This window comes from Haliotis asinina, chromosome 5, assembly GCF_037392515.1.
Source record: "Haliotis asinina isolate JCU_RB_2024 chromosome 5, JCU_Hal_asi_v2, whole genome shotgun sequence".
Lineage (NCBI taxonomy): Eukaryota > Metazoa > Mollusca > Gastropoda > Lepetellida > Haliotidae > Haliotis > Haliotis asinina.
Genome location: NC_090284.1, coordinates 79,293,190 through 79,320,577, shown reverse-complemented (window position 1 = coordinate 79,320,577; position 27,388 = coordinate 79,293,190). Strand labels below are relative to the sequence as shown.

General features: G+C 43.4%; 1 protein-coding gene across 2 annotated transcripts in view; it reads right to left on the bottom strand.

The window, feature by feature from the left end:
- LOC137283164 (tyrosine-protein phosphatase non-receptor type 13-like) overlaps positions 1 to 27,388 on the bottom strand; it is a 313,874-nt gene that overhangs the window by 205,864 nt on the left and 80,622 nt on the right. For both annotated transcript variants that reach the window (XM_067814606.1, XM_067814607.1), the window contains exons 17-18: positions 14,644 to 14,732; positions 12,416 to 12,498 (exon numbers count right to left, since the gene is read on the bottom strand). In XM_067814606.1, the coding sequence (XP_067670707.1) occupies positions 12,416 to 12,498; positions 14,644 to 14,732 (172 nt within the window). The remainder of the gene's footprint in view (positions 1 to 12,415; positions 12,499 to 14,643; positions 14,733 to 27,388) is intronic.

Sequence of the window (27,388 nt, the reverse complement as noted above, 5' to 3'; positions counted from 1 at the left end):
CGTCACAGCTTAATTCTCATTTTCGCATTATGGGACATCTTTATTGTACAACTTTTAATTAACTAGGATATTGTTAACACTTGGTCTGCTCTCTAAGTATCTACTTGTAGTTAGGTGATTATTGTGGTTTTCTTTTCAACCTTGTGGAGATCCGGAATCATTCCGGCAGATCCATTCCGACGGATTCATTCCGACGGATTCATTCCGACGGATTATCCTTGGCTTATGGGAATCAAGTGTACAGATTACAGATACAGATACACTCACAGTCACAGTCACAGTTACCTATTGCAAGTCAAGCATGGTTTATCGCCTGTAGGAAATATTACAGTTTAATTTAGTGTTGACAGTCGCTGATTGTCGTCGCGATGCGGGGGGTCCAAGGTCATTCCGACATGCTATGCTGACCTTATCAAGTTACAGTCTCTGCTAAGGGTTTCTTACACAGGGGATTATTGGAATCGTCTACAGCCGAGACATACGGGTTTTTTTTAATGCAAGTTATAAGTGGGATTTAGCCTTATTCATACTCGTATCACATTTTGACAGCTGTTGGAGGTGTGGCCTCCTTGTCATTCATTCCGGATCACGTGACTTCCGGAATACGTTGTTTACATTATCTGGATCCAGTTCCGGTTGCCGCAAGTTCATTCACTTTCCAGTTTCAAAGTTTATTATACAGTTTAATTCATTTAACAGCCAAGAGTCTCAGTCAAGACTGCCATACAGCAAGGCAAGATTTCTGCAACCACGAAGACACGGGTTGACAAGCAAGATATCCAGTCCTGACGACTGACAAGGTGACAGTTTCGAGATCGTGTATTTTCAGTTTAGTGCTCATTAAATAAAATCGTTATTGGAACTTTATCTACTTGTTGTGTGATCCTTCTGCATATCGCCAGTTTCTTCATTCTTTTCATCTTAGGTCCTTGTGATATATTTTCACTGAACTTCGTCTCCGAACTCTGGTATTTATTTTGTCACATTTTGTGACTGGTGGCAGCATCCATTATATTTGTGTAGTTTGTCTACTAGTATTTTGACTAGTCTTTGGCCGTTCCGTTACATTTGGTGGCAGCGGTGGGATTATTTGGATTATTGGATATTTTGTGTGTTGGAGACTGGCGATGCTGTAGGAAGATGAATTTGTAAATTTTATAGAAATATTTAAGGTAGCAATGTGAATTTTCAGTTTGCTGTGACAGTGCCTTGGAGCCCTAGCCTTCACCAGTTCTTCTAAATTCAGAATCCTGAAGAACGACCGTTGCAGCTCAGGATTCATTACCTTCAGAGATACTTGTGGTGACGATCCAAGGATCTATAATAAAAGCTCTTGATTTTATCTGCACAGGTCAAGGGTAGCTGATCTCATTAACTGCAAGCCGTATTGACAGAACTCTTGGATGATAACCATGGACAAGTCTTAGAGTTGTGTTCAAATTACTTTGTATTACAGAGACAAAGATTATTCAAGCACAAAAAGATACAGAAAACAGGCGAGCTGGTGATGTTTACATTTTGAGATCCAGTTCAAGCAAACAGTTCAGAGACTTTTGTTATTTATTAAAGCCAGTAGCATTGTCATTGTTCCAGATTTACCCTGATCAAGTACATCTGTGTTCAAGTATGACTTCAACCTGAGAGCCAAGTGTTCTTACAGACATGATGACCAGTTAGAGTCTTTACAGCCCTAGCTATTCAACTTTTACAGTAATCAAGTAAACCGTTATACATTCTTCCATAGGACTGACGGGAACTTATACGGAGTCGTACCGAGGTCAGAGTGCAGTTGTTAATCTTTCTCTCTCTCTCTCCCACAATAGCTATCATTTGTTATTATTTCTTTTATAACCATGTCATTAGTGGAATCTGACCTAGTCACCATATCAAGGGTGCAGGAAGACACAGATAATAGTGGACTGATTACCTTTCACCCAAGACACAGTTCCCCCCACAGTCAACAAGAATTTGTACCTGCAGAATATAATTCTGCCTTGTCTACTTCTCACCGGGATCAGGAAGGTGTTCACAGTATGGAATCTCCTTTTTCACATGTTAGGAATTCTCTTGAAGTGAGGCCACCTAACATGGTTGCAGACAAGATCACTTCAGATGATGAGCAGGAACAGCACAGACCTTCCAGCAAGGAAAACACAGAAAAGGCAGGTGGAGATTTCCCCAATGTCACTAGAGTCCAAGTGCCTATTATTCGTTACAAGGATATGCCAGCAGTTGAGCCGAGAACTCAAGATTATGTCACACACGAGAGACAACCTAGGATTCCAGTATGGAGTAATGCTCCTATGCAGAATTGCATTGTCGACTCACCGAGATCAAGATTTCCCGCTGAGGTTCAACAACACTCACTTGTTGGACAGCAGCACCCCCTTTTCTCTGAACAAGCTTATCCTTACAGAAGGGGAATTTTGCTGACACCGGAGACTTTTGATGGGAGCATGCCTTGGCAGAATTATATGGCTCATTTTGGATCATGTGCCACTGTGAATGGTTGGAATGAGAGTCAAAAGGCAAATTATCTAGCAGCTAGTTTACGGGGAAGAGCTCTACAGATTTATGGAGAACAGCATGGCCCAATGACATACCCAGATATCACAAGATTACTGGGACGTCACTTTGGCGGAAATGATAAAGTCGAGCTCTACATGATTGAAATTCGGAACCGGCAACAGAAAGAGGGTGAGTCGATACAGGATCTTGGGCAAGCCATACAACGCCTAACTAACCTTGCATATCCTGATGCAACCCAAGATTGTAAAGATCGGTTGGCACGCAGTCACTTCACTGAGGCAATTCGTGATCGTCAAGTACGATTAAGTGTTGTCCAGTCTCGCCCCCGTACCTTGGAAGAGGCCATTCAAGCAGCATTTGAAATGGAGACTTACCTGGAATGCGAAAGGTTGCGTCCAGCGGACAAGGCCAGATCAAGGCAACTCCGTATTTTAGCAGCGAAACCAGAACGACAAAATGATCAAGTTGAACAATTGTCAAGGCTCATGGAGACAATAAACAAGTTTGAAAAGAAGCTTGAATCTCTGCCAGTGTCAGAGGACAGAGTTGCACAGTCAGGATCAAGGAAGGTATGCTACAATTGTGGTGATCCATCACATTGTTACAGAGATTGTCGGTATCCACCCAGATATCCTCAACAAAATCCAAACAAGCGAAATCACCAGGAAAACTAGAATTTGTCTGTTCAAAGGGTCGTGAGCAGACATCTTATAAACAAAAGACCCAGAGAGAGAGAAGAGATCAAGGGACCAGCCGCCATCCCTTGAATCAACACTCAAATCCAGCCAGTTCCCTTGACCAAGGGGAGGTAATTCCTCTCAAGAAGTCAGGGAATGGTTTGTATATAGCTGTTAACATTGAAGGGAAATCTGTCGAACTGTTGTTGGATACTGGTTCTACAGAGAATGTGATGTCTCATGAACAGTATCTTACACTTACAGAGGGTCAGAGGTGTCCCAAGTTATTGCCAACTTCCGACGAAGTAAAGCAGGCAAATGGAAGTAGTCTCAAGTTGTATGGCAGGATCAGGGTGACGATTCAGGTCAAGACTGTCAGAAAACAAGTTGATTTCCTAGTAGCAGACATCAGAGGGTCAGCTATATTGGGACTAGACTTCCTTGGACGTTGCCAAGCAAAGCTAGACTTGGAACGTCAAGAACTACGTCTGGGGATGGAGAGGGGCCCCTCCTCCCAGAGTAGCGAGAAGTTGTGTTGGAGACTATCAACACAACAAGAGGTTACTATTCCCAGTTGTGGAGAAGCGTTCATACCGTGTGCAGTGAAACCACGGGCTGGACACGCAACTGCAGGAGAAGGGTTAATTGAACCTGACTTGCAGTTAGGATTACTGAACAAAGGGTTAATGATCGCAAGGGCGATTGTTGACATAAAGAAACAGATTGTACCAATCAGAGTTTTCAATCCTCATCCAGATCCTGTTGTGATGAAAGGGGGATTTACAACAGGCATTATTAGGATTTTAGATAAGTCACAAGCACAGACACTCAACTCTGAGCACAGTTTGGAGAGTGATGCAAGGGTTCCTGAATCTTTGAGAGACTTGTGGAGGAGAAGTTGTACTGAACTGACAGAATCACAGAGCAAGGATGTGGCAGTTCTTCTCAAACAGTACAGAGATGTCTTTGCAGCTGACTCCAAGGAACTTGGAAAGACAAATATTGTAAGACACAGTATCAACACAGGGGATGCCTCACCAGTAAGACAGCATTATCGCCGCTTGCCAATAGTACAGCAAGAAGCTGCAGATTCTATGATTCAAGACATGTTGGAGCGACAAGTTATCGAGCCATCATCTAGTCCCTGGGCTTCACCAATTGTTTTAGCAAGGAAGGGCTCAGACGAATGGAGGTTCTGCTGTGATTATCGCCGTTTGAATGATCGGACCATTAAAGACGCCCATCCGATTCCGAGAATAGATGATACGCTGGATGCGCTGCATGGTTCTCAGTTTTATGCAACTATGGACATTGCTAGCGGATTTTGGCAAGTAGAGCTAGACGAGGAGGCGAAGCAAAAATCTGCATTTTGTACAAGGAGTGGTCTGTTTCAGTGGCGGGTAATGCCATTTGGACTTTGCAACGCCCCATCTACCTTCTCCCGCTTAATGGAACAAGTGCTGAAAGGTTTGCACTGGGAGATGTTGTTGGTATATTTGGATGATGTTATTGTTTTTGGCAAGGACTTCAAACAGGTGCTGTCAAGACTGAGAACAGTGTTTGACAGATTTCGAGAGGCCGGCCTGAAGTTGAAACCCTCCAAGTGTCATTTCTTTAAGAGACAGGTGTCTTATCTTGGGCACACTGTATCAGCGGAAGGAGTGAGTACAGATCCTCAAAAGGTAGACAGTGTGAGAGATTGGCCCATACCCAAGAATGTGAGTGAGGTTCGAAGCTTTTTGGGACTTGCGTCATACTACAGACGCTTCATTAAAGATTTTGCCAATATTGCTAGACCCCTCCATAGTCTGACAGAGAAGAATTCTAACTTCATGTGGAATACAGAGTGTGATGAGGCTTTCATCCTGCTGAAGGAAGAGTTGATTTCAGCCCCTATTCTTGCCTATCCAAGTCACACAGAGCTGTTTATTTTAGACACAGATGCAAGCAACTTTGCCATGGGTGCGGTATTATCTCAGGTCCAAGATGGCAGTGAAAAAGTTATTGCGTACGCTAGCAAGACCCTTTCTAAACAAGAAAGAAACTACTGCGTCACAAGACGAGAGTTGCTTGCTGTTGTCACTTTCATCAAGTATTTTCGCCATTATCTCTATGGGCGGGAATTTTTGATCCGCACAGATCATGTCTCCCTACGCTGGCTCCTAAATTTCAAGGATCCAGAAGGACAGTTGGCAAGATGGCTGGGGGTTTTGAGTGAGTATGATTTTAGGATTGAGCATCGCCCTGGCAAGAAGCACGGCAATGCTGACGGTATGTCAAGGAAGCCCTGCAAACAGTGTGGAATGGAAGACACAGCAACAGGAATGTTAGCACAACTCATTATAGAGCCACAGTGGTCTTTATCTGAAATCCGTACAGAACAGATGTCAGACCCAGATTTGAAGCCCATTTTCATCTTGGTAGAGTCCCATGCTGCCAAACCTAAGTGGGAAGAATTGTCCAGTGAGTCAGCTACAACCAAAGTCTACTGGGGTCTATGGGATTCTTTGGAGATTGTTCAAGGGGTACTTTGCCGCAAGTGGGCAGATTCATTTGGTAATCAGAAGTCCTTATTGACAGTAGTTCCACGCTCCTTACAGAAACAGATCTTGTATGAGGCTCATTCAGGAAAGGCAGGTGGACACTTTGCCTATATGAAAACTCTGTCCAAGGTTAGAAAGAGATTTTACTGGCATGGCATGTCTGATCAGGTAAGGTCTCTTTGCTCTACCTGTAAGACTTGCGCAGCTCGACGCAAGCCTACTAGAAAATCTAAAGCACCTTTACAGCAGTACAGTGTCGGAGCACCCCTGGAGAGATTGGCAATGGACATCTTAGGACCATTTCCTGTAACAGAAAGTGGAAATAGAGTCATATGTGTGGTTGGTGACTACTACACAAAATGGGTGGAAGCTTATGCACTTCCTAACCAAGAGGCAAAGACAGTTGCTCGTGCATTAGTTGAACAATTTATTTGCAGATTTGGAGTACCACAGGAAATCCATACAGATCAAGGGCGAAATTTTGAATCAGAGCTCTTTTCTGAGATTTGCCGGATTTTTGACATCCACAAGACAAGAACCACCCCATTCAACCCAAAGTCTGATGGCATGGTCGAAAGATTTAACAAGACAGTGGTGGACATCTTAGCCAAGTATCTGGATCCCCTATGTCAACAGAAAGACTGGGACCAGAAACTACCATTTGCACTAATGGCTTACCGCAGCGCCGCCCAGGAATCTACAAAACAGACCCCAAACAAGATGATGTTCGGGAGAGAGTTGTCTATGCCTGTTGATGTGATGATACAGAATCCGTCTGTGGACAAAGTTCAAGTTGAAGACTATCCCATGAGAGTGAAAGAATACCTTTCAGACGTATGGGATAAGGCTAGGATCATCTTGAAAGATGCTGGTCACAGACAAAAGAAGAATTATGACAGAAATTTACACAGCAAATCCTTTAAAGTAGGGGACAAAGTGTGGTGCCTCTGTAACAGACGCTCCAAAGGACTTTCTCCCAAGTTACAGATGAAGTGGTCAGGGCCATTTTCCATTGTTGGAAAAATCTCTGATGTTATTTACAGAATACAGTTAGGGTCCAAGGGCAAACCTCGCGTTGTTCATTTTGACTTGCTCAAACCATATCTTGACTCTGCAGAGTAGTTACTGTAGGGATGACCACCATTTCCACACCTGAAAGTATAAAGATATACGAGAGCAGACCAAGTATGTCCAAAGCTTAACAGAGTATACAGTGTTTGGTATAGTTAGCTAGGGGTAGTTATGTGATTATTATCCTTTCAGATGCCTCGTCCTTATACGTGTCACCAGTGTCGACAGATTTTTAGCTCTTCCAGCAACCTTTCTCGACATGTTAGAGAGAAACACAGGAAGAGAGAGCGATATAGTTGCCCGGACTGTAACAGGGATTACGGCAGAAAGGAAGACATGCTGAATCATCGAAGGTTGCGTCATCGTCACAGGTCGAGTTCCCCAGTAAAAGCTCCTATTGTTATACCACCAGGGTACATCTACCAGCTGGTACCCACCAGTCAGGTCCAAGCAGCAGCCGAGGTCCAAGCACAAGTTCCTGCCCAAGCCCAAGTCGAAGCCCAAGTTACAGTCCAAGCTCCAGCCAAGACACAGGCTCAAGTTTCAGCCCAAGTTCCAGTCGCTGTACATACTGCTAGCCAGTCTCCACCTTTAGTTCCCTCCCCAGACACAGCAGTCGGAGCGGCAGCCTTACCGGAACCACAGCATGACAGTGACTGGGAAGATGTAGAGGACATCCTCCTAGAAGGAATAGCGGACGCGGAGAAGATGGAGAAGGGGACATACATGCCCACAGCCATGTGTTCCTCCTCCTCCTCCAGCGATGAGGAAGCACAGCCACCCCAGCCTAGAGGAAAGGCTATAAGACTACAAGAGGTGGAGGATATAAGTGATGAAGAGGTGTCCCATGGGCCTATTAAAACCATAGTCATCACCAAGACCTTCCACCGAGATGGGCGGCTGCTGAGCATACATCGGGAGGAAACTTATTATTAGTGTTAATAAATTATCTAGAACTGGAATAATTTTCTAGACTTATATTTTTGTACATTTGTATTTTTGCCTTACCAGGAGGATTAAGGCTAGGGAGGGGGCAGTGTAACAAAAATTCATGTCTATTCATGGCTTCAAGTACCGAGATAATCAATTTCTCAGCCATCACAGTGATTCCAGCCAAGATATCAGCCTTATGCTGTATCTAATTAAGATGACCTACCTTTTGTGCAGTCAGCTTCCAAGCTACAGTATCAGGTATAACAGTAAATTACGGCACAAGTAACGTCAGTCATGTTTACAGTCGCCATCTTGAATTCCCTGACGTCACGTTTGCGTGTCATGTGACCTTATGTCACCTATAAATAGAGCTGTCAAGGTTAAAGTCGGGGCGGCAAATTTGACTTCTCAAGCAAGGTAGGGTTCCAGGGTTACGTCACAGCTTAATTCTCATTTTCGCATTATGGGACATCTTTATTGTACAACTTTTAATTAACTAGGATATTGTTAACACTTGGTCTGCTCTCTAAGTATCTACTTGTAGTTAGGTGATTATTGTGGTTTTCTTTTCAACCTTGTGGAGATCCGGAATCATTCCGGCAGATCCATTCCGACGGATTCATTCCGACGGATTCATTCCGACGGATTATCCTTGGCTTATGGGAATCAAGTGTACAGATTACAAGATACAGATACACTCACAGTCACAGTCACAGTTACCTATTGCAAGTCAAGCATGGTTTATCGCCTGTAGGAAATATTACAGTTTAATTTAGTGTTGACAGTCGCTGATTGTCGTCGCGATGCGGGGGGTCCAAGGTCATTCCGACATGCTATGTTGACCTTATCAAGTTACAGTCTCTGCTAAGGGTTTCTTACACAGGGGATTATTGGAATCGTCTACAGCCGAGACATACGGGTTTTTTTTAATGCAAGTTATAAGTGGGATTTAGCCTTATTCATACTCGTATCACATTTTGACAGCTGTTGAAGGTGTGGCCTCCTTGTCATTCATTCCGGATCACGTGACTTCCGGAATACGTTGTTTACATTATCTGGATCCAGTTCCGGTTGCCGCAAGTTCATTCACTTTCCAGTTTCAAAGTTTATTATACAGTTTAATTCATTTAACAGCCAAGAGTCTCAGTCAAGACTGCCATACAGCAAGGCAAGATTTCTGCAACCACGAAGACACGGGTTGACAAGCAAGATATCCAGTCCTGACGACTGACAAGGTGACAGTTTCGAGATCGTGTATTTTCAGTTTAGTGCTCATTAAATAAAATCGTTATTGGAACTTTATCTACTTGTTGTGTGATCCTTCTGCATATCGCCAGTTTCTTCATTCTTTTCATCTTAGGTCCTTGTGATATATTTTCACTGAACTTCGTCTCCGAACTCTGGTATTTATTTTGTCACATTTTGTGACTGGTGGCAGCATCCATTATATTTGTGTAGTTTGTCTACTAGTATTTTGACTAGTCTTTGGCCGTTTCGTTACAATACACCCCCTTTGTCCCCTATTACACTTTCATCATAGGGGTAGATGGACATTCGTGACATAGATGCTCAGTTGTCAATAGAAGGGAACCACATGACATCTGAAACGGTTCGATTAAGTAATTTCTGACACACTCAGGTAACAATGCACACCATTAGAGTCCCTCCCAAAATAAGTTCACTGAATTCCATAGAGCTGTTTTTGAGGAGAATGGATAGAGTAAAAGTTGTTAAAAGATCGTCGTGACCATGAAGATAAGTTCGAAGGTCAACCAAATGAACAGGAGTATGCATAATGCCCTAATGTAGGCTGGCAACAAATTTTAAAACATTGGGTAAAACAGTGCATGAGATATCATGTTAAGAAGAGTTTGAAAAGTGGTCAAAGTGTCGTAGAGACACTTAAATGAAGAATACCAAATTTGGCTTGATGCCCCTGAGAACTCCAAACACAAGGAAAACAACCATAAGCACCTACAGACTGTGATCTAATGACAGTTCACCTCACCTGTTGGATGCGAACTAATGACAGTTCACCTCACCTGTTGGATGTGATCTAATGACAGTTCACCTCACCTGTTGGATGTGATCTAATGACAGTTCACCTCACCTGTTGGATGTGATCTAATGACAGTTCACCTCACCTGTTGGATGTGATCTAATGACAGTTCACCTCACCTGTTGGATGCGAACTAATGACAGTTCACCTCACCTGTTGGATGTGATCTAATGACAGTTCACCTCACCTGTTGGATGTGATCTAATGACAGTTCACCTCACCTGTTGGATGTGATCTAATGACAGTTCACCTCACCTGTTGGATGTGATCTAATGACAGTTCACCTCACCTGTTGGATGTGATCTAATGACAGTTCACCTCACCTGTTGGATGTGATCTAATGACAGTTCACCTCACCTGTTGGATGTGATCTAATGACAGTTCACCTCACCTGTTGGATGCGATCTAATGACAGTTCACCTCACCTGTTGGATGCGAACTAATGACAGTTCACCTCACCTGTTGGATGTGATCTAATGACAGTTCACCTCACCTGTTGGATGTGATCTAATGACAGTTCACCTCACCTGTTGGATGTGATCTAATGACAGTTCACCTCACCTGTTGGATGTGATCTAATGACAGTTCACCTCACCTGTTGGATGCGATCTAATGACAGTTCACCTCACCTGTTGGATGCGATCTAATGACAGTTCACCTCACCTGTTGGATGCGATCTAATGACAGTTCACCTCACCTGTTGGATGCGAACTAATGACAGTTCACCTCACCTGTTGGATGCGAACTAATGACAGTTCACCTCACCTGTTGGATGTGATCTAATGACAGTTCACCTCACCTGTTGGATGTGATCTAATGACAGTTCACCTCACCTGTTGGATGTGATCTAATGACAGTTCACCTCACCTGTTGGATGTGATCTAATGACAGTTCACCTCACCTGTTGGATGTGATCTAATGACAGTTCACCTCACCTGTTGGATGTGATCTAATGACAGTTCACCTCACCTGTTGGATGTGATCTAATGACAGTTCACCTCACCTGTTGGATGCGATCTAATGACAGTTCACCTCACCTGTTGGATGCGATCTAATGACAGTTCACCTCACCTGTTGGATGTGATCTAATGACAGTTCACCTCACCTGTTGGATGTGATCTAATGACAGTTCACCTCACCTGTTGGATGTGATCTAATGACAGTTCACCTCACCTGTTGGATGTGATCTAATGACAGTTCACCTCACCTGTTGGATGTGATCTAATGACAGTTCACCTCACCTGTTGGATGTGATCTAATGACAGTTCACCTCACCTGTTGGATGTGATCTAATGACAGTTCACCTCACCTGTTGGATGTGATCTAATGACAGTTCACCTCACCTGTTGGATGTGATCTAATGACAGTTCACCTCACCTGTTGGATGTGATCTAATGACAGTTCACCTCACCTGTTGGATGTGATCTAATGACAGTTCACCTCACCTGTTGGATGCGAACTAATGACAGTTCACCTCACCTGTTGGATGTGATCTAATGACAGTTCACCTCACCTGTTGGATGCGATCTAATGACAGTTCACCTCACCTGTTGGATGTGATCTAATGACAGTTCACCTCACCTGTTGGATGTGATCTAATGACAGTTCACCTCACCTGTTGGATGTGATCTAATGACAGTTCACCTCACCTGTTGGATGCGAACTAATGACAGTTCACCTCACCTGTTGGATGTGATCTAATGACAGTTCACCTCACCTGTTGGATGCGAACTAATGACAGTTCACCTCACCTGTTGGATGTGATCTAATGACAGTTCACCTCACCTGTTGGATGTGATCTAATGACAGTTCACCTCACCTGTTGGATGTGATCTAATGACAGTTCACCTCACCTGTTGGATGTGATCTAATGACAGTTCACCTCACCTGTTGGATGTGATCTAATGACAGTTCACCTCACCTGTTGGATGCGAACTAATGACAGTTCACCTCACCTGTTGGATGTGATCTAATGACAGTTCACCTCACCTGTTGGATGTGATCTAATGACAGTTCACCTCACCTGTTGGATGTGATCTAATGACAGTTCACCTCACCTGTTGGATGCGAACTAATGACAGTTCACCTCACCTGTTGGATGCGAACTAATGACAGTTCACCTCACCTGTTGGATGTGATCTAATGACAGTTCACCTCACCTGTTGGATGTGATCTAATGACAGTTCACCTCACCTGTTGGATGCGAACTAATGACAGTTCACCTCACCTGTTGGATGCGAACTAATGACAGTTCACCTCACCTGTTGGATGCGAAATAATGACAGTTCACCTCACCTGTTGGATGCGAACTAATGACAGTTCACCTCACCTGTTGGATGCGAACTAATGACAGTTCACCTCACCTGTTGGATGCGGACTAATGACAGTTCACCTCACCTGTTGGATGCGAACTAATGACAGTTCACCTCACCTGTTGGATGTGATCTAATGACAGTTCACCTCACCTGTTGGATGTGATCTAATGACAGTTCACCTCACCTGTTGGATGCGAACTAATGACAGCCCAATCAATGCTGACTGAGACCTGGTGACAGTCCCCCGCAGCTGTTGACTGAGATCTGAGATTTTGGCAAAAAGCTCACCTGTTGACTGCCTGCCTGAGATGTCATGGCCATAACCTCCTTATCCTCCATCAAAGCCGTTGCTTCATGGTTCACATCAGCACCTGCAGTTCATATGCCTCACATGACAGAAAACACTGTTAATGACAACCACTCATATTATCTCACAGTTCTCATGTCAACTACACATAGTATCTCTTAAAAATTCAACATCAGCTACACATCATATCTCACAGAGCGTCAATGTCAGCTACACATCACATATCACCCACTCTCAATGTCAGCTACACATCATATGTCACCCAGTCTCCATGTCAACTACACATCATATATCGCCCAGTCTCAATGTCTACTACACACCATATATCACCCAGTCTCAATGTCAGCTCGAAATCATATCTGACAGAGCATCAATGTCAACTACACATCGTAAATCACCCAGTCTCAATGTCAATTATGCATCATATATCACCCAGTCTCCATGTCAACTACACATCATATATCACCCAGTCTCCATGTCAACTACACATCCTATATCACCCAGTCTCCATGTCAACTACACATCATATATCACCCAGTCTCCATGTCAACTACACATCATATATCACCCAGTCTCAATGTCAGCTACACATCATATATCACCCAATCTCAATGTCAACTACACATCATATATCACCCAGTCTCCATGTCAACTACACATCATATATCACCCAGTCTCAATGTCAGCTACACATCATATATCACCCAATCTCAATGTCAACAAATCCCACATCTCTTGCAGTCCTGGACCCCTTTCTATTTATAATATATGTTAATGATATTGCTGATGAACTAGATTGTTCACAGATGATACATCAATAGGATTTTCATCCACCAATCACAGACTTATGCAAATTATACGTAGTAAACTTACAATATTTATCATGCTGGGCAAAATCAGATATTGTGACATACAATCCAAACAAAACAGAAGCTATACATTTCAGTCTGAAGCATAATAATACAATTCTGAATTCAGAACTTGAAAACCAGTGTGTATGTTTAAAAAAATCTCAAAAACATCTTGGAGTAAGTTTTTCTTCTGATTGTAAATGGAATATCCATATTGATAACATCACAAGAACGTCCTTGATGGTTTCAGGAATGAGAAAATTGAAGTTCATGTTGAACAGCCCGGACACCCAAAATAACATCTAATTCTAATGTATTGATAACATCACAAGAACGTCCTTGATGGTTTCAGGAATGAGAAAATTGAAGTTCATGTTGAACAGCCCGGACACCCAAAATAATATCTAATTCTAATGTATTGATAAGACCACATTGAATATGCCTCTGAAATGTGGGATGATTATTTGGTAGATTTAAACAATGACATTTAAAAAGTTCAGTTTGAAGCCACCAAGATAGTTTGTGGATTACCAAAATATGCTACTAGAGATAATCTGACTTATGAAACAGGTTGTTAAAAGTTGTCATAAACTGTCTTTAATCCATAATATCTACAACAAAAATGCTCCATCCTACCTTTGTGATCTTATGCCTCAAACTGATGAATCTACGATAAATATAATCTCAGAAACATTTGTGCTGTTTCCCCGCCCTATTCCCGCACAAAACTCTACATTCAGTCACTTCTTCCATCATCATCACAACTTTGAAATAATCTAAGAATCCTATTCCGTTAAAAGTTTTAAATCGTATGTAAGCTTGTGCAAGTTCAAAGCACCAGGATATTTCTCATTTGGTAATAGAAAACTCAATGCAATTCATACCAAGCTAAGATATTCAAATAGTTGATTTAATGATGACCTGTATAGGACTGGTCTTACTGACAACCCACAAAGTATATGTAAATTTACTCTGTATTCTAATATCAGAAGGAAATTTTCAAAATATTGACAGAATTTGTAGCATTAGAGCACCAATATCACTCTGTGTCACTGACAAATACACATCCTATCACCCAGTTTCAGTGTCAAGTACACACCCTGTCACCCTGATTCACCTACACATCCTATCACCCAGTTTCAGTGTCAAGTACACACCCTGTCACCCTGATTCAAGTACACATCCTATCACCCAGTTTCAGTGTCCAGTAAACACCCTGTCACCCTGATTCAACTACACATCCTATCACCCAGTTTCAGTGTCAAGTACACACCCTGTCACCCTGATTCAACTACACATCCTATCACCCAGTTTCAGTGTCAAGTAAACACCCTGTCACCCTGATTCATATCTCATACCATGTAGAGTCTCCACGTTGCTGGGGCGGGTCCTCATTCTCATTTGAAAGCGATGTTGAGCAGTAGAAAACTGAAGCAAGTAGCGGCCTCTGTAGGAAAAGTGAGATAATTCGAAGTTGTAAATGATTATCTTTCCATTAATCAATTGTGGGTTTGTTGAAATGACAGGTGAGTTTGTCAGTGAGTCAATTAACATTTATTGTTGCCCTGGCAATATTTCAGCCATATTGTGATGAGAACAATCGAAATATTGAGATGGAAAAACTTATGGATGGTGAACGTTGTTAAAACCTAATTTTTTTAGATATTTAAATACTTACCTTACCATAGGTCTATAGCATATTACCTCAAGCTTCACTTAATAGGAGATCCGACAGAGTTGAATTGCATTCAATCTTGAATGGCTACCTCGCAATCTATGACTGTCAGGATACAGAAGTATCTGGATCTCCCCACTGCGTATGCGAAAAACTTCACTTTTACTTCTCGGTCCGAAGATTCCGTAGTGGGGAGGGGCGTCCAGCATTGGGAGGGACTTACCACCCTATGGTAAGGTAAGTATTTAAATATCTAAAATATTTAGATTTTAACAAATTTTTTACTTACCTTACCATAGGTCTATAGCATATGGATACAACAGACTGGACGGTGGTGAAGGATTCCAGAGGACCGTCAGCGTGTAAAACAAATCCCACATATGCCTCGGGGCAGCCGGACCACTACTGACTCTCTTGTATGCCAGTCTGCCGCATCAAACTCTCATAAAGGACACTGGAACCAGAATCAGAGTAGTTAGGTCACGTACTAACCACCAGAGGGGTGCAGTATCTTAATTCATAAGTACAAGACCCCTTTAGACCATGGTAAGTAACATCATACCTTAAATGGTGGCAGGACGAGTAAGTTGCTGCGCAACTACTAACGGTCCAAAAGATTGCAGCCCCTCCACATCTTCTACTGCTAAGTTCCGCAAATGATGACTAGCAAAAACTGTTGAAGATTGCCAGAAACACCCAGCCATAATGTCCAGAACAGAGCAATTCCTGTGTAAGGCCATCGTTAAGGCTAATGCCTGAATCTCATGTGGGTTGTTAGCCGATGGGTGAGGAAGATTCTGTGCATGATAAGCCGCCAAGATGATCTGCCTCAGTCATAAAGCTATAGGGTTCCTGGTGACTTCCCCTTTCGCTTTCGTAGAAAAAGGCAGGAACAATCTCTTCCTGGTTCCTCGACGAGGAGTGGAATTTTTGATGTACAATCTAAGAGCTCGAACCAGACACAATAACTGCTCCTCTCTATCCTCTGGTCCGATGATGGTCGAAAGAGGCGGGATGGTGAATAATCTGTCCGGTTGACCTGGCAGCTGGTTCTTTGCCAGGAAATCCTAGAGGAGGCCCAGGTGTGCCACATCCTGTCTGGTCTGTTCGAAACGGACCCTGATCAGTCCAGCGCATGAATCTCACTGCTATCACAATTGCCAGCAAACACAGTGTTTTCTGGTTAGATGGTCAAACGACCTCCTGTCCAGTGGCTCATGAAGGGGACCCTTGTGGTCCTCCAGCTTAAACCCCATCAACATAGTGATCAATTCAGGAATCTTGGAGGCCTTCCTATCATTTCTGCCAGCCAACAATGCATTCAAAGCCGACAAATGGGTCCCAATAGTACTCCCCAAGTTTCCTCGAGCAACGTAAGTAACGTAAAAACTCAGCTAGGAATTGGGGCGATGCTGATAGCAGGTCTTGCAACTTCTGGGCATAGAACTTCTCAAATGTAGCCCACTTGTCATCACAGAGTGACTGAGTTGAAGCTCTGTGTGCCTTCACCACTTGGGATGAGTACCCCTTGGCCCTCAAAGTCTTTGCAGATGGTCCAGGCACATAGATGAAGCCACGCCAGATCTGGGTGCAGTGTCCAAGTGTGGAGATGGTGTAGCAATTGGTCCCACTCTGGAAGCCGATTAATCAATTGAAACGTCTCTCAATGAAACCTATACTCTGTTGGTGATAGGCGAAGAAGGCGAGATAAGGCGTCTGCCATGAAGTTGCAGGCTCCTGGTTTGTCAGATACTTTATATGGAGATTTAGACTGTTGACCACATCGAAGAGTAGAAATGTCAGGTGTTATAGAGGTCGAGGCCTTGTTGACCCTTGTTTACGTAGAACTAGAAGGCTACTGTTGAGTTGTCCATCTGGATCATCAGTAACTTGTCTCTCGGTGTTGTAGACCAATGCATCACCACTTCATCTCCAACTGGTTGAAGTGAAGAGCTCGATCTTCCTTTTTCCAAAATCCTTCTGCAACCTCCATCCTGTGTCTACCTAAAGATGGATGTTGAAAGCCAGCTCTAATATGTAAGTTCCTGCGCAAACACTGACTGGCGAGTCTACCATAGCAGATATGGTCTCACGATGCCCAATGTCCTAAACCAGTCAGGACATGAAACTATGACCCAGAAATCACAGCCATAGACGTAGCAGTAGGCATCTTCGTCTGGTCATATCCTGAGGTGACGTGAGCAGATCGAGTAGACTATCACTGACAAAGTGATAACAGAGAGAAAACGAAAGTGTATTAATCATAGGCTTGAACTTCGATCCCCCGAACCTGGGACAGCGATGTGATGAATCAAATCCCGCAGAGCTAGATTCTCAAGTTATCCAAGCCGAGTTACTAGCCTGATAGTGAAGGCTAACTGTAACTGAGATGACATCTCTCAAGATAAGCTCCTGTGCCGTGAAGATCTGTCATTCTTCAACTTCAGATCATCAACGTTGTTCATTATGAATGTGTTGACATTCCAAGGAAGTCTATTTATAGCTAGCTGTCTGTCTGATCAGAAACTGCCATACACGCTGCACGCCTCCTGATAGGCAGCGTTAAGTCTGTTGTTAGAAGATCTCTATGCCGTCTGAAGAAACAATTGACGCTTTAGACTGCTAGTCAAGTGTGTAAACAACATCTTCCCATCATAAAATGACTGTAAGTCAAATGTAGGCAACTTCCTCACACTTGAATAATAACATTACATTCTGCGCAGGGTGTTGCCCCTCGAGGACCAATCAGATTGTAGATGTAATGTCACCGGTGTAGCAGATAACTGTTCATCGTGGAATCTTGTTCACGGTGATACCCCTGCTAGCCTTAGGCTTGTCCGTAACCATGCCGTTTGGCGAGCATGTGTCTAGATGAGAAAAGTGCGCGAAAAAACTTCCGCCGCTTGAAACGGATGTAGACAACTTGTCTTCTAGGTAGATGTGTCAGAATTTTTCCTCCAAAGATAATACAATCACCTCTTGTGATTGGAGGTGTAGTTTCCAGTGGTATGTTGTAGTCGTCTCGAAAAATCTTCATGACTAGATGAGTAAAGCACGCGAAAATACTTTCGCCGCTTGAAGCTGATGTTGACAATTTTTAAAGTGAGGATCTACGAGGATGCAACCAGTTCCTCCAAAAGATGACCAGTCTCCTGCCTACAGGCATTGGAAAAACTGGCACGGCTTGGGGCGGGAGTTCCCAGTCGTGACAGGTAACTCCTTTAACGTCTTGAATAGGGGCGCTTCCCCTTCCCTCTGCCGGGGGTGGCAGGGACGTCCCTGGTTGTACCTGCCGGCTTACAACGCTTGGTTGATGCGAACCTCTGGCCGCGACCTCTGGTAAAGGCCGACCTGACAGAGTCTCTTCTTGGGATGTAGCGTCTCTTGCCTCTATCGTGTGTAACCGAATTTGTCACAAAAGGTAGATGACAGTGCTTTCAAACGCCAACAAAGACACCTCTGTATTCCTCAAATCGGCATGCTTCTTGTATACCTCTGGGATCGCATTCCCAAAAGCTTGTGAAGAGAGGGGCGTTCTAATCAACTTCCAGTTAAAATCCTCCTGCCAAGAGCACACATCCAGAAAACCCATTCTGCGCACGACCGTCGTCATTGCTAATGCTGTCCTAACATGTCCTAACAGGTCATGCAACACCTTGCCTTGCCACAAGAGAAATGACGACAAATACTCCAGCCTTGATTAATTAAGTTCCATTAAATCCACCGCCGCTGCTGACGTAGCTAACGCTAATGCTAATACCGGTTTCAAGATGCGCCGCAATTCTGTATCAATTGCGTGTAGTCTAGAATCCTGAACCTTGTAAGAAATGGAAGAGGACAGCCTCTTGATGGCTTCATCTAACACTGCCCCTGAATCCACGAAGTCCAGACTGTGAACCTTGTATTCTCGCTTCTTAGCCTTGGGCGCCCTGATTGTAGCATTCAAGGATAATTTAGCAAAGTCATCGTTCAATGAAGAAATGGCATCCACCACCACAGGGCGAGGTGGTATCATCAGCTCCAGTTTGACTCTAATGGCTCTGTCACTGTCTACTTCCGACGCCGGGGAGGGGCAATCCGGAAGCCTATCCGCTATCCAATAATACATCGCTGATAATGGCAGGTATGACCCCTCATCTTCATCCAACTGTGTAGGGTCTTCCTCATAATCTGGAGAAAAGCATTGCTCCTCATCAGCAATCCATGATACGGTGGACTTGCGCTCCGGTGTCCGCATTCTATGTGTCAACTGTCTGGCCCGTGGGGACACAGATCGAGACCTAGACCATCTATCCCTGGGTCTGCGGTGGAGAGATCTGCCCTTGCGATCCAGCGATCTAGATGGTGAGTGTCGGCGTCAGTAAGCGCTAGATGAGTTACTCCAAGGGCTCCACGAACGTGATCTCCACACGCTTGAACGTCCTGTTCTTCTCCTGTCACTAGACACAATCCCAGCGCTCTCAATACTAGTGCGTCCGATCCTGGCGTTGATCTACCAAACGTTGCTCTCTGAAGCGCTGAGTGATGTCGGATCAAGGGTGCCTCCATCTGAGCAGCAGTCTCCAACACTGTTACTGGAATCTCCGCTGAAGGTTGATTACCCGATTAAGAAGCTGGAGACCGCGACATCTTCCTTAACTTCTGAGTCTTCCTTTTCTTACTACTGCCAAGAACGCCGTGATTTTTTTAATCGACAGACCCGGGTACGCTGCACACTGTTGTAGAAGGGAGCCAACAGCACAGTCCGGGCAAAAAGGGTGCGTGTCCTGCCAGACTTCGAACCTCTACAAACCTCACAAAAGTGACGTGTCATGCACAACAGCTGTAAAAAACGATAAAAAGGGTGGAAGACAAAACACCCCTGATAAAGAAATGGACTGTTCCACATATTGTGCTACACGTTTGCAATAGACAAGTGAAATTGCTGTCATTTCGAAGAGGGCACGGCAAAATTAGCCTAAAAGCAACACTAAGTAAGACAAATCCTAACCCTAGTGGACATAAATATCTGTAGAAAAAGTCCACCAGCCAACAGAAAACCAATCCGTATAAAAATACAGAGGTAACATGTGTAACAAAGTAAGAGACAACAACCAGAAATACAAGAATGTAGACGCTTCTATATTTTTCAACTCCGTCACATAGTTGTCTGGGAGAGAGAGAGAGCCTGGGTAGTAGCGAGGCTGTGTTGTGAACTCGTTCTTTCTCTCTGTCTCTCTGAGTATTTGAGACCTACTCTTTATATGCTAGCCATGCTCGGCCAGAGCTTTTCTGCACTGTCCAGTGACTATTATCTGGGGGATTTCTACACTATCTCTTAGACCCCTGGTTACTCTTACTACACTGGCTAGAGTCTACCTTACGAGTCAATTCTCCACTCCTGCGGAGTTACGGGGAGCTAACCTGCACTGACCATTTGGTCATTGTTCTGAGTTCCTACACGCAGGCTATGGCCCCTACATCAATCCCGATTCTCCGGGTTAGACATGGCTTCTTTCCTCTCCCTTTCGTTAAAACGGATTTGTTAACACAGTGGTCATGGCCCACTGAGCCCGCTTTGTTACATATGAAAAAAAGAGACACAAGGACATGCCTCACACGAGGTAGCTGACAAGTGTACAAAAAAACCGTAAAATATATGTTAAAATCGACACAAAGATTGAAAAGTGTACAAACCACACTCAAAATCCCTGAAACAGTGAAAGGAATAAGTGTAAAGGCGACATAAGTTGAAACTTTATTAGATCTGAAAAATTTTCTGCAATCCAACACGTCTAGATCAAACGATGCTTGAAGTAAAAGAGAAGTTTTTCATGGAGTGGGGAGATCCGGATACTTCCGTATCCTGACAGTCAGAGATTGCGAGGTAGTCATTAGAGTCTGAATGCAATTCAACTCCGTCAGATCTCCTATTAAGCGAAGCTTGAAGTAATAAGCTATAGACCTATGGTAAGGGAAGTAAAAAATTATTTATTTTCACAATGGCGAAGTTTCAGTATAGATTCTTATACTGTTTTCAAGCATATGGGGGAGTAATGGTGTACACCAGTTTATGCACTGGATACTATAAGTAGTATGTTTCTTATCTGTTTAATATAGTTTCATGTACGCTGATGTAGCGGAGTCACCAGAGTCAGTAGGCAAGGACTGACATTGCTACAAAAAGGCATACTGTTCAGACTAATAAGGAAGGAAAACCATGTTCTATGGATAGCCATCTTCCTTAATGCATTCGATTCGACATTTTGGTGCAGGTACTAACACCATTATTGAGCATGTGATATTTATATATACATATGCACATCAACCTACTCTCTTCAACCATGTCAGTATACATCAACTTATCTACTGCATAAACTCATTCAACATGTTGTTTTAATCACTATTACTCTGTACACCTACCTGCTCTGCTAACATCACTCACCAGCAATCCAATGTATAACAACCTTGTCAGTTATATATACACACTTGCAGCTACGTATATATTCTCCATGTTACGACTCTCTGTATCACTTGCTTGATAATGGTATTAGTACTTCCACCGAAATGTCGCATCAGTTGCAATAAAGAAGCTGACTATCCACAGAACTTGGTTTTCCTTCATCAGTAAAACTTCTTAACTGCCTTTCAAAGAGGATATTCAGACTACTACATGAGGGAGAATTTTACAGCGTATTTATCTTACCGCCAGGTTAACTGTACAAAATATTATTTCAGTTTACTTTGAAGACTGATAAACTCACTTCTGACTATATGACATCAAAACAAAATGGCGTCTTCCTGACAGCTGTACTTTTAAAATCAGTTAAACATATTCTGACAAGCATAAAACTTCTGACAAGCTATAAAAATGGTTAATTATGTTTAAGTTGAGTGAGCAAATGATTCAATGCATAAAATAGTTTGAAAAAAGCAGTGAAAGTTAAACTTAAACTTGTTGGAGCCCCATTGACCTATGAAATTAAAGTATTTCACATGAAGGTAAGATAAATGTACACATTATATAGCATTATATAGCAATAACAAAGGAAGGATGATCTACAATAACATGTTGATGAGCTATGGTAACTAAAAAGAGTTGAGTGGGATATCATGACAATTATATCTCCGGGGTATCTACGACAATTAAACCCACACACACTAACCAGAACATCCATTTTGGTTACATCCACTTTGACTCTAACCCTTCTCTCAGAACTAAAAACCAGCAGTATCTCCACTCTCACTCAGGGCTCTTATGAGTACTCGGCGCCAAGTCAGGTAAGGCAGGAGTCAAGTCCAACTGAATGGACTCACAGGGGAGATAACACTAAACATCTCAGCAAGGAAGATGGATGATCATGAGAAAAAATCCAATGGCTGGACACATTTTGATCTTAATTTAGTGGCCAAAAAACCAAAATGCTGTCATTGTGATGTTTCCCTTAGTTACGCAGCTAGTACATCAAATTCAAAATTAAAGGGGAGTGTTTCAGGACTTTCTGTAAAGCACTGAATCCAAATTACCAGGTCCCATAGGAGAATGGGACCAGGTTCTTCACAATGGTTTAATTTCCAAATTAAGCCTTGCACAAGTCCTTCATCCTGTTCCCCCCACAGTACTATACTGCAAAATTTGAGTAAAATCGGTCAAATAGTTCCTGAAATATTGTCTATTAATATGAGCATAGGGTCAGTTGGGAAAAGGAAAAATGTTCAACTCTTTGTAGTAATTAAGTCTTAATTTATCGGTCTAACAGTTTAGGAAATAATCACTTCTTAGTGAGCATGGGGTCGGTCTGGCGAAAGGCTAACAATCTAAAGTATTGTTGTACTTGTTATATATTATCGAAGCAATAGGTGATTTTAGTTGAATGAAATGCAGCTCTCGGCACTTGTAGCGATGTGAGAGCTGTCTGAAGATGAAGGAAAACACAGGTCTCAGCAGCTGTCACCTCGCTACTGTCTCGGTTTGTTCTAAGCCAGTGTCGTGACGAGTATCAGTCCATGTGTGGTACTGGCTCGGCTATGATGATACACAGTCATTTGACTAGCGAGATGACAACTGCCCAAAGGTGAATGAAACTCAGGTCTTGGCAGTCCTCCCGAATGTCGGCTGGCAGGTGGTGGTTGGTGTTCTGAGCGTGGATGAGTCGCAGTGTATGTATGTGTGTGTTTGTATTTTGGCTTGGTATATATAATGATTCACGGCTGGCTGGCTGGCTGGCTAGCAAGGCGACAGCAGTCTGAAGGTAAATCAAATGCAGGTATCCAAAGTCCAACTGGGGAGTGGTGTAACTACTGTCTCAGGAGTGGTTGCTCGCCATGCCAGCAAGGGTGGATGAGCTGCAGTATGCGTGTCTCAGCTCAGCTTTTTACAATGATGCACGGCCAGCTGACTAGCAAGGAGACAGCTGCCTGAAGGTAAATCAAACGCTGCTCTAGGCAGTCCTCCTGAGTGTCAGCTTGGGGGTGGTGGTTGCCTCTCTGAGGGTGGACGAATCACAATGTGTGTACAGCTCGCTACATTAAGCAGAAATAAGATAAAATCATGATAAATTATCCTACAGTGGGTGATGTATGTTGTGAGATATGATCGTCAACTCCTGTTTGACGAATGCTCTCTGATGTGAGGTATGATGCCTTGCTAATATCTCATTAGGATATACTTGTAGCAAGTGGAGAGGTGCTTGCAGCTGAATGAAACGCAGTTCTCATCAGTCTTCACCTCGCCTCGCCACCACCACGGTCTGTTTTCAGCTAGGGCCATGGGTGTGTCAAAGTGTGTGTGTGTGTGTGTGTCTCAGCTCAGCTATGATCATACACCACCAACTGAGTACCAAGCCAATAGCTGTCTGAAAGTGAATGAAACGCAGTCGGCAGTCCTCCCGAGGATCACCTTCTATCTTGGTAGAACATACTCATTGAGAGTGTAGAGGTGCTTGCAGCTAAATAAAACACAGCTCTCTCCCAGGGATCACCATGCCTGGTTGGCTACGCTGTGTTCATGTCCGCAAAGCAAGTTACTGTGAATCTTCTTTGATGATAATTTGTTTGGTTTTCGTGAGGAATGCTTCTCAGGCCTGTTGCCTTCCTTGTTCCATTATTTTTTTTTCTCTTCTTCAATGAAGACAAAATATTTACAAGATTTGGTTTGAATCTCTTGCTTCATTCGGTGGTATTTTACAAGTTTTGTGAGAACTAAACGAAACCCCTCTTCTGAGCATCTGAGATTTTACTGTCCATGAGCACAATGAAAATATGATATTCTATCGTGTGGAGATTCAATTCTGCTAGAACTCTAATTTTGTGGTGTTTTGTCACTTTGCGTTGCACTCAGTGAGCTACGTACTTAAGCGCCAATCCATTCAACTGTGTATCACCGGTTATTATTTTGATGCCCAGCTACACGGTTGCAACAATGATGGTGGATGCCTGCTGCGCCTAATCACAATCCACTGAGTCAGTGTTTTATTTTCATGCATACAACCAGAAATAAGTGCCCTGCTGTCACAGGAAAAGGCACAGCATGCGAGTAACAACCCTTACGATCAGCCGACGCACAAATGAATTTGTGGTGACTTCGAAATCGATCCCAAAACAATCGACTGGTGTTTGTCGGGGCCGAACCACAGGATGGGCTATGACTAAGACAAAGTCCTGTATGACAGAGATGATCATCAAGGACAAGAGCGAAATGCTGTGGAACATCAATCTGAATGTGCCGGCGTGATCGATGAAAGGCATCTTGATAATTCCCATAGAGGACTATGAACCATTCAAAAGAGACAGGACAACATTTTTCAAACCAGATATCACGAAAGTGGGAGTGACCGTAAAGGGCGTGCCCAACCAGCTGTTCAGCTAAGGTATGAGAGTTGAAAGCAGTGGGACAAGATTAAAAACTGCTGGCAATCAAATGCATGCTGGAAACCAATGTGGTCGCCAAGGATCTCAATCTTGTCGGCATGTCATTCGCAAAGCACCTGTCGGAATCCATGGACAACGACAAGCTGCCCGGCAACGGACATCACATTAACAACAGCAATGCAGGAATCACCATTCAAATCACCAAGAAGGCTCAAGGTGAGGGCAAATTAAATTTATACTTGTACGAGATGATGGACACCCAATTGAACATCGACAATGGAAGATCGTGCAAACCGTTTATCGATCGGCCTCGTGATCCTCCCTGCACAATCAATCGTGGCAAGACAGCCATTCTCACTAGAAGGTTACTATCAGGACACGTCAACTAGACGTACGTGGAGAAAGATTGGGTGATGATAGACCCGGACATGCAGCATCGATCCTTGAACACATTGCGCACTTACCATGACAAATTGAAAGGAGAGTCAACACTGTTCCTCCTCGATGACTGCAACACCAATTGGGGAATCATGAAAAAGCGAGATGCACTGAAGCACTGGCTTCTCAGGCTGATACACGAAGCACAGTATTTGGGTGCTGACTCAGAAATTCAACAGAAAGTGGCAACAAACGTGATGGGTGGCCCTGTTTCACTGCAAGGACATGGATTTGTTCGAGGAATGCTTGTGAAAAACGATGTGATTCCTTCCAAACAAGAACATGATCACATGAAGAAACAGCTTGCAGAAACAAAACAAGTCAAACTCCTTTTGAAAACCAACAAATGATAACAAACATGACAACAAGCAAGAGAGGCTGGTGGCACCTGCAGGCAGCAGCAAAGCCAAACAATACCATGGCAGCGGCCACCATACTCCCGATAAAATTCACAAATTGCATTCTACATCACCAGTTGATACACCGATGCCGAGAATTGGTCTGTGCTGTTGCAGAAAGGAGTCTACCTTTACAAATACATAAACAATTAGTCCAAGTTCGAATAGACACAATAGCATCCCATCAATCAATTTCACAGCATCTTGACTGATTCAACCATCACCCCTTACAATTAGCATATGGAACAAGCAGGGCTGTGGGAACAGTCTCTGTTCAATTAACACGACCTGTACTTGAAAACAGATGTGCTGCTGTTGGCCAACATGTTCGAGATATTCAGCAAAATGTGCTCAACACAATATGGATCCTGCGTGATATTTTACTTCCCCCAGTCTCTCTTGGAACATCTTGCTGAAAAAGAACGGCAGGGAACTGAAACTGCTGACAGATTATGGCAGGTACATGGAAGGTCATAACCCCAGCAAAGTTGACCAAACACATCCTCTATTTCTAAGCTCAGTCTGTTAACTGGGCCATGAGTATCTTCCCACCGAAGGATTCGAATAGGTCTCCTCACCCAAAAAGATAGATGTGGTTAGACAAAGGTTATGAATTGGACTTGGAGTACCCCCCAAAATTGTGATTCACAGAACAGTTTTCTGCTGGCTCCCGAACGATTGATGGTGAACCTGGACTGGATGTCCGACTATCAACACAATAAGACAGTCGCTAACATCGAACCTGATGAACAAAAACGAAATACATGGTTCACTATTGCATCCTGCAGCTGTACCTGTTGCTGGGAATGAAACTTGTGAAAATACACAGGGCGCTTGAGTTCAATCAAAGTCCCTGGATGGAGTCTCATATCCAAATGAACACGAAAGCTGGCCACCAAGAAAAATCTGTACAAACTCAAGAACAACTCGGTGTTTGGCAAGACAATGGAGAATTTGAGAAGACATGCCAACGTGCAGCAGGTCAGATCCACCAAGGAAGAAAAACTCTGGAAACTCATTGCCTGCCTGGCATTCAACTGGAGCAAGATATTCAACGACAGCTTGGCCGTGCTGCACATGAACAAAAGTCACATCGTGTTCAACCAGTGGGGATGAGCATACTCGACTTATCCAAACATACTATTTCCACGACAAGCTCATGGAGCAGTACAGCGACAGGCACAAAGTGCTGTACACAGATACAGATACCCTGCTCATGGAAATTCGCACCGAGGATGTGTACGAGGATATGACTACTCAAAAGACCACCCAATGCTCAACACCACCAACAAAAACGTGCTTGGATAGATGTAGAACGAATGTACGGGCATGCCGATTGCTGAGAACATCATCTTGAGACCCATGATGTATTCCATCAAGAAAGATGACGACGAGATCAGGAAGGCGTCCAAAAACATGGTGAAAAAGCACATCAAGCATGCCAGATGTTTACACACGAAATGAACATGCTGAGAAGCAACAGACACTGAGAAGAGTCAGGTAACGCTAGATGGATGACTGGGAAGCACATGGGTGAAAGAGCTGGGCAGTGCGAGTGTCTCACACTAGATTGGATGGATGTGCAGGTCAAACAAAATGGTGTGTACTCCAACTTATTGTTATATATAGTTTTATTTATTTTATTTCAATATTTTGCCTTTGGAGTTAACATTGTCAGTGAATGGATGTCAGTCATTTTCTGTAGTTCACTGTGGACTGAAACTTAAGATTCTTTGTTTTTTG